This window comes from Oncorhynchus tshawytscha, linkage group LG22 (genome assembly GCF_018296145.1).
Source record: "Oncorhynchus tshawytscha isolate Ot180627B linkage group LG22, Otsh_v2.0, whole genome shotgun sequence".
Lineage (NCBI taxonomy): Eukaryota > Metazoa > Chordata > Actinopteri > Salmoniformes > Salmonidae > Oncorhynchus > Oncorhynchus tshawytscha.
In genome coordinates, this window is record NC_056450.1 from 33,149,986 (window position 1) to 33,159,985 (window position 10,000).

Sequence of the window (10,000 nt, forward strand, 5' to 3'; positions counted from 1 at the left end):
TATTGTCCCACAGCAAAATGTGCCTGCACTTAGGCTATTGTTCACATGTGTATTACACACTATGTTGAGGTAAACATCAGAATATAACGCTTGTATAGATGTCAACCCCAACACATGTTCATGTCATCACCAATCAACTGCATTACAGCTCAAATGTACTCTGACTGCCTCCACTGATCTCTCTATGCTACTGTAGAATGAATGCTCAGTGTCAGCAACATGGCGTCCGTTCTGAAAGTTGGCCGAACTCTCTCTATATATGGCTGGGAGGGAGTTTGGCTGAATGCACTGTGTGTGTGTGTGTGTGTGTGTGTGTGTGTGTGTGTGTGTGTGTGTGTGTGTGTGTGTGTGTGTGTGTGTGTGTGTGTGTGTGTGTGTGTGTGTGTGTGTGTGACGTGGGACAGTGTGACATCCCTTAGACGCACGCACGCACGCACACACACACACACACACACACACACACACACACACACACACACACACACAGTGCATTCAGCCAAACTCCCTCCCAGCCATATATAGAGAGAGTTCGGCGTGCGTGTGTGCGTGTGTGTGTGTGTGTGTGTGAGAGTTTTCTCAGAGTGCTTTACGTTTATGTAAACCTTTTTCCATCACCAATATGTAATAGTTGTAACGAGTGTGCTGAGAGTCAGGAGGCAAGTTCAGGAAGTGAGTGTTTCGTTTTTTAAAAACACACAAAAAACACAAACAACGCACTGACATGAAACAAGAGTCAATAAGACCTGAGGAAAGAACCAAAGGGAGTGACAGATATAGAGACGATAATCAAGGAGGTGATGGAGTCCAGGTGAGTGTCATGAGGAGCAGGTGAGCGAGACGATGGTGACAGGTGTGCGGGATAATCAGCAGCCTGATGACCTAGAGGCCAGAGAGGAAGTATACATAGTCCTGGCCTTTTCCATCACCAGTATGTAATAGTCCTGGCCTTTTCCATCACCAGTATGTAATAGTCCTGGCCTTTTCCATCACCAGTATGTAATAGTCCTGGCCTTTTCCATCACCAGTATGTACTAGTCCTGGCCTTTTCCATCACCAGTATGTAATAGTCCTGGCCTTTTCCATCACCAGTATGTAATAGTCCTGGCCTTTTCCATCACCAGTATGTAATAGTCCTGGCCTTTTCCATCACCAGTATGTAATAGTCCTGGCCTTTTCCATCACCAGTATGTAATAGTCCTGGCCTTTTCCATCACCAGTATGTAATAGTCCTGGCCTTTTCCATCACCAGTATGTACTAGTCCTGGCCTTTTCCATCACCAGTATGTAATAGTCCTGGCCTTTTCCATCACCAGTATGTAATAGTCCTGGCCTTTTCCATCACCAGTATGTAATAGTCCTGGCCTTTTCCATCACCAGTATGTACTAGTCCTGGCCTTTTCCATCACCAGTATGTACTAGTCCTGGCCTTTTCCATCACCAGTATGTACTAGTCCTGGCCTTTTCCATCACCAGTATGTAATAGTCCTGGCCTTTTCCATCACCAGTATGTAATAGTCCTGGCCTTTTCCATCACCAGTATGTAATAGTCCTGGCCTACCCACCTGGTCAGGTGATGTCTGACTCAATGTTTAACAGATGACTGTTCTTCTCTCTATTCACCCTGTCCTATCTCCATGTTTACATAAGCAAACCACACCATGACTTCTCCTTTGGGTGACAGTGATGTGACAATACTGGGTGCTCACTAGTCAGGTGTGTGTGTGTGTCAGCAGGTAGATATCCTGGTTGTATTTATCTGTCTGGTGTCAGTTACTGTCAGTGTAATGTTTCCACATCAACACGGAGTGTTGGTTTCTGATGTGGCTATAGGTTACTGTTGGCTGGACACATTATCCTGTACATACAGGCAGGAATCAGCTATGTTTACGCAGTGCTTTTATTTGCAAATGACACGCACTTGACTAGTTGGAATATCTGTGTTAGCTCAGATGTACATGATGTGACCTAGAGCTGGAGATAATGAACATATGGTGTTTACTGCACTGTATGTCAACAGTTGATGTTCATATGGACAGATGCAAGTTAACAAGTCGTTGAGGGTTGCTGTGAGGAGAGGTTGAATTATACGCACAGATGTAGGTAACATGAACAGGTAGGTTAGAGTTCTGATGGTGGTTAATAATGTAAGAAAACATTGTGATTAGTGATGCACTGATATGACATTTTTGTCCGATACCGATATCTGATATTTTCCTTGCCCCCAAAAATATATATACCGATATTTAACATTTTAGCGGCCTTAAGCATTCTAGTACAGTTAAATAGTTAACACACACACATGGACACAGCAGTCTAAGGCACTGCATCTCGGTGCAAGAGGCGTCACTACAGTCCCTGGTTCGAATCCAGGCTGTTTCACATCCGGCCGTGATTGGGAGTCCTGTTGGGTGGTGCACAATTAGCCCAACGTCTTTCGGGTTTGGCCGGGGTAGGCCGTCATTGTAATTAAGAATTTGTTCTTAACTGACTTGCCTAGTTAAATAAAGGTTACACACACTCACATCACACTGACCAAAAAGTTATTTTGTTGGCATTTACGCATGTCCCCATTCCCAGTAAAACATAATCAAAACATATTTCTGTCACATACTGTGCTGTTTCCTTGTTCATTTGTTCAGTCGTTTCATTCTCAACCAGGATTTCTATGGAACACCGTTTGGGTCTTTGCGTGTCAAAAAATATACTCTTTAACACTATTTGAAGTGTCAATTAAGTTTGTTGACCAATCAGGACCTGAATATGACTGCACGTCACATAATAATTTAACGCCTTCATCATTTTTTTACGTAGTTATTACACATTGACTACACTATCACTCGTATTTCATATGTCACAACGATTCATCGATACGTATGCTATGATGCTGGTGAAGTTGTCTCGCGCACCTACAGTTCTGGTCATAAAAAGAAGATAGCTAGCTCATGGATGCAAACATTGTTCTTCCCCATAAACAATGCAAAACATGTTTCAGTAGCTATCATTAGCTAGCTAACTATATAGCCAGGTGTTATCATCTAAAATAACCCTAACCTATAAGACAGTTCTTATTTGATTAATGGTGGTCGGACCCATCTATGTGAAGCTAGCTACAATAAGGATTAGCCTCAACAGTGGACTTTGCAGTTAGCCTGCAAAATAAAAGTATGGCATAATTCTACAATTTGTTTTAATTTGCATCACTGTCAATGACACTTTTATTTTAAAGGCAAACCGCAAATTCCTCTATTGTGCCTAATCCTTAATGTGGCCAGCTACACAACACACAACCCGGTCCGGTCGAGCCTCACTAGCCAGATGAGGCTAGCTGGCTGCTTGTAACGGAAGCTTTGGGCAACAGGGTTAAGTAGCTGCCTACCTATTTATTTTCATGAAGTTCAATTGAAGTTCAATTTCAATAGGCGAGCAACAAAGTGTCAACCTAACTAATACTTACAAGGATTCCTAAATCATTGCTAAGAATAATGAAAATGACTGCAGTTTTTACTGGTCATTATTCAGGCTGGTTGTATTTGTGCTAGGTACCACACTAAAGCTAGCTACCCCAGAAGTTGCGGTCGAACAAATGATGCCTTTTACCAACGCAGTATTGTGAACACATCGTTTGTGGCTGGTGTTTGCTCGTTTGTAGACTTTTTTGGAAAGCTTTGACAGTGCTACTGTATCTTTTTTAACACGCAAAGACCCAAACGGCGTTCCATAGTATGTATGACGTGAAGCTAATAGCAGTGACGCTATTACTGTGTAGGGCAACATCTGACAAATAGCACACTTGGTAGTGTGTTCTGGTGCTTGACCAGTCGGTGAAAGCCAACATCACCCACAACAGAGAACGATTGATTGTAAAGGGCAATGAATCTATTATCTTGTCTTTAATGGATTTCGCCTTTGAGTTGTCTCACTGAAATGTTCTTACTTTTTCAAATGACTGCTGGACTTGTTGGCTGCTCTGCACAGCAGACATTGTGGGCTAGGTTAGGAATGCTGTGTTGCACGTGTAGCACAACATTTTACGTGGCGTTATTACGTCATCTAGCTACGTTATACAGGTATGCACGTCATCTACCTACGTTATACAGGTATGCACGTCATCTACCTACGTTATATAGGTATGCACGTCATCTACCTACGTTATATAGGTAAGCACGTCATCTACCTACGTTATATAGGTATGCACGTCATCTACCTACGTTATACAGGTACGCACGTCATCTACCTACGTTATACAGGTATACACGTCATCTACCTACGTTATATAGGTATACACGTCATCTACCTACGTTATACAGGTATACACGTCATCTACCTACGTTATATAGGTATACACGTCATCTACCTACGTTATACAGGTACGCACGTCATCTACCTACGTTATACAGGTATACACGTCATCTACCTACGTTATATAGGTATACACGTCATCTACCTACGTTATACAGGTATACACGTCATCTACCTACGTTATATAGGTATACACGTCATCTACCTACGTTATACAGGTACGCACGTCATCTACCTACGTTATATAGGTATACATGTCATCTACCTACGTTATATAGGTATACACGTCATCTACCTACGTTATATAGGTATGCACGTCATCTACCTACGTTATACAGGTACGCACGTCATCTACCTACGTTATACAGGTATACACGTCATCTACCTACGTTATATAGGTATGCACGTCATCTACCTACGTTATATAGGTATGCACAGCAGCCTTGACATTGGTTTTGCACATTGCCGTTAAACTAGACATCGGCCAATACCGATGTTGGCATTTTTAGCTAATATCGACCGATTCTGATATGTTCACCAATATATCGTGCATCCCTAATTGTGATTATAGTTGAATAATTTGTTTTACAGTATTGACACATTTATGTGATGTTGGTGTTTAGGCCATGTTTTCTAAATCCCTTTTCACTCCCCATCGCTGACAGGTATGATGGATATCCTTGCAAATACAACCTCCTCCTCATCTTCTCCCCCTCCTCTCCTCCTCTTCTTCTCCCCCTCCTCTCCTTCTCACCTTCTCCCCCTCCTCTCCTCCTCTTCTTCTCCCCCTCCTCTCCTCCTTCTTCTCTCCCCCTCCTCTCCTCCTCACCTTCTCCCTCTCTACCTATGATTGTGCCCTTATATATCCAATCACCCCCTTTATTAATCTTTCCTTACTCCATCTCCTATCCTCCTCTCCTATCCTCCTCCTCCTCTCCTACCCTTCTCCTCTCCTATCCTCCTCCTCCTCTCCTATCCTTCTCCTCTCCTATCCTCCTGCCCTCCTAGCCTTCTCCTCTCCTATCTTCCTATCCCCCTCCTATCCACCTCTCCTATCCTCCTCCTCCTCTCCTATCCTCCTCCTCCCCTCCTATCCTCCTCCTCTCCAATCCTCCTCATCTCCTACTCTCCTCCTGCCCTCCTATCCTCCACCTCTCTCTCACTCTCTCTCTCTCCCCTCTTTCTCCTGGTCCTCTCTCTGTTCTCTCTGTTCTCTCTCTATCTCTCTCTCTCTCACTCACTCTCTTTCTCTCTCTCTTCTTTCTCTCTGTCCTCTCTCTGTCTCTCTAGATCTCTCTGTCTATCTGTCTGTCAGGGGGTTATTCATTCCTGTTTATCACTATACACCATTACATTCAGTCACCTCAAGTCTGTAGACTAGGCTACTGATCCCTGAGTGCTGCTGTCTCAGATACCACACCATGGAAGCCAAAGAAACCTTGAAACCTAAGACTGATGGAAAGAGAGTCTTACCCCCCTTCCCCCTACACACACACACACAAACACACACACACACACAGAAACACACACACACACACACACTATGATACACGCATCAAACACTGTCACACACACACACAAACAGACAGACAGACAGACAGACAGACAATAAAGTGTTTATCGTAGTCCAAAATGTGTAATCATACGCACAGCAGTGTTCTAGAATATTGGACCGCTGGCTTTCAAATTCTCAGAGCAGCTCGAGCGATTTCTCCAACTGTCAACACATCCAAATGAATAGAGGAGGCGTACTGGAGACGTGTTGGTTGGTCGGGCTGTGTGTCCCTGCGGTCTCAGAGCCACATATCTCTGTCAAAATGGATCGCCGGACTGACGCGTCTCAGCAATTGTGGAGTGTGATTTACACTTAAGACAGCTGCAGTGCAGTAATATTGATCTCCTGACCTCCTCATCTCACCACCTGTGTTTTACACACCTAGCTGACACCTAGCTGACACCTAGCTGACACCCCTGCAAGGCTGGTGGTAAAATCTCTCGTCTGAGAGGGGGGTGCTCTGAAGAAGTGCCATCTCAGGGTTGTGTGTGTTTCTCTGACTCTGGTCCCTTAACCATTAAGATAATTATCAAATGTGAGATACAAGCAAAATAAAATCATCTGGGATAGATAGTGGTAGAAATCTGCCTTTTTCAGTCATTTATATGGAGGAGATGGTGTTTTTCCTGTGGTTGTAACTTACACCTGACCTCTGTATGCATATATTTACAATATGTGGCTCCTATGTGAAAACAGAATGGTTAAAATATCACCTAAATCATCCCCTGTCCTTCCAGAGGTTTTGATTCAAGTATTTATCTTGGGATTTAAACTATTGTTAATGTAATGACTCATCTGACCACAGGAGTTGAGAAGTTTGCCTTTAATACTTTTATGTTTATTGTTTCCTGCAGGTATCGTCCATGAGAACGTGAAGATGGGCTCAGACGGGGAGAGTGATCAGGCATCTGGGACGTCTTCTGATGAAGTCCAGAGTCCAGTCAGGGTCCGCATGAGGAACAACCACCACAGACGCATCTCCAATGAGGTACAAGTAGTGTGTGTGTGTGTGTCTGTCTCTCTGTTTAGGTCTGTCTGTCTGTCTGTCTGTCTGTCTGTCTGTCTGTCTGTCTGTCTGTCTGTCTGTCTGTCTGTCTGTCTGTCTGTCACGACTGTCTGTCTGTCTGTGTGTGTGTGTGTGTGTGTGTGTGTGTGTGTGTGTGTGTGTGTGTGTGTGTGTGTGTGTGTGTGTGTGTGTGTGTGTGTGTGTGTGTGTGTGTGTGTGTGTGTGTGTGTGTGTGTGTGTGTGTGTGTGTGTGTGTGTGTGGTAGCTGTAGAATGATGAGCACAGCAGTATTGCAGGAAATGCCCCTGGACACAGTCTGCTGCCTCTGTGTGGACACTCTGGACTGGACTGCTTTACACCATGTTTACTACAGACAGAGAGAAGGAGGGGGGAGGCTGAATGAAATAATGAAACCATGATAAGGAACAGAAAGAGGTAGAACTTGAACATGGATGGGCAGAGAGAGAGAGAGTGGAGGAAAGATGTGAGGAGAGGGAGAGAGAGAGAGAGAGAGAGAGAGAGAGAGAGAGAGAGTGGAGGAAAGATGAGGAGAGGGAGAGAGAGAGAGAGAGAGTGGAGGAAAGAGAGAGGGAGAGAGAGAGAGAGGAGAGAAAGAGTGGGGGAAAGAGAGGAGAGGGAGAGAGAGAGAGAGAGAGAGAGAGAGAGTGAAGGAAAGATGTGAGGAGAGGAGAGAGAGAGAGAGAGAGAGAGAGTGGAGGAAAGATGTGAGGAGAGGGAGAGAGAGAGAGAGAGAGAGAGAGAGAGAGTGGAGGAAAGATGTGAGGAGAGGGGGAGAGAGAGAGAGAGAGTGGGGGAAAGATGTGAGGAGAGGGAGAGAGAGAAGGATGAGAGAGAGAGAGAGAGAGGGGGAAAGATGTGAGGAGAGGGAGAGAGAGAGAGAGAGAGAGAGAGAGTGGGGAAAGATGTGAGGAGAGGGAGAGAGAGAAGATGAGAGAGAGAGAGAGAGAGAGAGTGGGGGGAAAGATGTGAGGAGAGGGGAGAGAGAGAGATGAGAGAGAGAGAGAGAGAGAGAGAGAGGGGGAAAAGATGAGGAGAGGGAGAGAGAGAGAGTGGAGGAAAGATGTGAGGAGAGGGAGAGAGAGAGAGAGAGTGGGGGAAAGATGTGAGGAGAGGGAGAGAGAGAGAGAGGAGAGAGGGGGAAAGATGTGAGAGGGAGAGAGAGAGAGAGAGAGAGAGAGTGGGGGAAAGATGTGAGGAGAGGGAGAGAGAGAAGGATGAGAGAGAGAGAGAGAGAGAGTGGAGGAAAGAGAGGAGAGGGAGAGAGAGAGAGAGAGAGTGGAGGAAAGATGTGAGGAGAGGGAGAGAGAAGAGAGAGAGAGAGAGAGAGAGAGTGGGGGAAAGATGTGAGAGAGAGAGAGAGAGAGAGAGAGAGTGGAGGAAAGATGTGAGGAGAGAGAGAGAGAGAGAGAGAGAGAGAGAGAGTGGGGAAAGATGTGAGGAGAGGGAGAGAAAGAGAGAGAGTGGAGGAAAGATGTGAGGAGAGGGAGAGAGAGAGAGAGAGAGAGAGAGTGGAGGAAAGATGTGAGGAGAGGGGGAGAGAGAGAGAGAGAGAGTGGGGGAAAGATGTGAGGAGAGGGAGAGAGAGAAGGATGAGAGAGAGAGAGAGAGAGGGGGAAAGATGTGAGGAGAGGGAGAGAGAGAGAGAGAGAGAGAGAGAGTGGGGGAAAGATGTGAGGAGAGGGAGAGAGAGAGAGAGAGAGGAGTGGGGGAAAGATGTGAGGAGAGGGAGAGAGAGAAGGATGAGAGAGAGAGAGATGGGGGAAAGATGTGAGGAGAGGGAGAGAAAGAGAGAGTGGAGGATGAGAGAGAGAGAGAGAGAGAGAGTGGGGGAAAGATGTGAGGAGAGGGAGAGAGAGAAGGATGAGAGAAAGAGAGAGAGAGAGGGGGAAAGATGTGAGGAGAGGGAGAGAGAGAGAGAGAGAGAGAGAGGGGGAAAGATGTGAGGAGAGGGGGAGAGAGAAGGATGAGAGAGAGAGAGAGGGGGAAAGATGTGAGGAGAGGGAGAGAGAGAAGGATGAGAGAGAGAGAGAGAGAGTGGGGGGAAAGATGTGAGGAGAGGGAGAGAGAGAAGGATGAGAGAGAGAGAGAGAGAGAGAGAGAGAGAGAGAGTGGGGGAAAGATGTGAGGAGAGGAGAGAGAGAGAGAGTGGGGGAAAGATGTGAGGAGAGGGAGAGAGAGAGAGAGTGGGGGAAAGATGTGAGGAGAGGGAGAGAGAGAGGAGGAGAGAGAGAGAGAGAGAGTGGGGGAAAGATGTGAGGAGAGGGAGGGAGAGAGAGAGTGGGGGAAAGATGAGAGAGGGAGAGAGAGAGAGATAGGAAAGATGAGGAGAGGAATGGAGGAAAGATGTGAGGAGAGGGAGAGAGAGAGGGATGAGAGAGTGGAGGAAAGATGTGAGGAGAGGGAGAAAGAGTGGAGGAAAGATGTGAGGAGAGGGAGAGAGAGAGGGATGAGAGAATGGAGGAAAGATGTGAGGAGAGGGAGAGAGAGAGGGAGAGAGAGAGGGATGAGAGAGTGGAGGAAAGATGTGAGGAGAGGGAGAGAATGAGGAGGACAGAGAGATGGAAAATAACTGTTTCCTATCAGCGATTTCCAACATCACTCCACATTCCCCCCTTCCCCCAACTCTGTTCTACCCTCAGGAATCTCTCCACCCCTCCCTCTTTTCCCTCCTCCTTCTCCTCTACATCCTCCTCCCCTTCTTCCTCGGAGTGTGTGGGGTACTCTGGCACAATCGTGCCCTCGTTCTCTCTCTCTCTTTCTCTGCTTCTGCCCATCTCTATCTGTTGGGTCATGTGGCAGGCAAGAGAGGTGCAGTGTGGGAAGAGTGTGTGAGAGTGTAGGATTACCATTCAGAGGGACAATGAGGGACTTACTAGAGCTGTTCTGCATTGTAAGTACTAGGTTGTGTGTATACGTGTGTTAGTGTATGTGTTCTGTATGTGTGTGTGTGTGTGTACACATGCATGAAATCAAATCAAATGTTTCTAAGTGAATGAAAGAGTGCATGTGTATGAACATGATTATTTGAGTGACGGTGTGTGTTGTGTGTGTTCTCTGTGTGTGTGGGCATGTTTGTGTGTAGTCATTGTGTGTGTTAGTTGACTGTGTACTTCAGTGAG

General features: G+C 46.0%; 1 protein-coding gene across 5 annotated transcripts in view; it reads left to right on the top strand.

Annotated features, from left to right (window-relative positions):
- Window positions 1-10,000, top strand: part of LOC112222327 (cyclin-dependent kinase 16) — a 118,155-nt gene that overhangs the window by 57,555 nt on the left and 50,600 nt on the right. For all 5 annotated transcript variants that reach the window (XM_042304098.1, XM_042304099.1, XM_042304100.1 and 2 more), the window contains one exon: window positions 6,709-6,842. In XM_042304098.1, coding sequence (XP_042160032.1) covers window positions 6,709-6,842 — 134 coding nt within the window. The remainder of the gene's footprint in view (window positions 1-6,708; window positions 6,843-10,000) is intronic.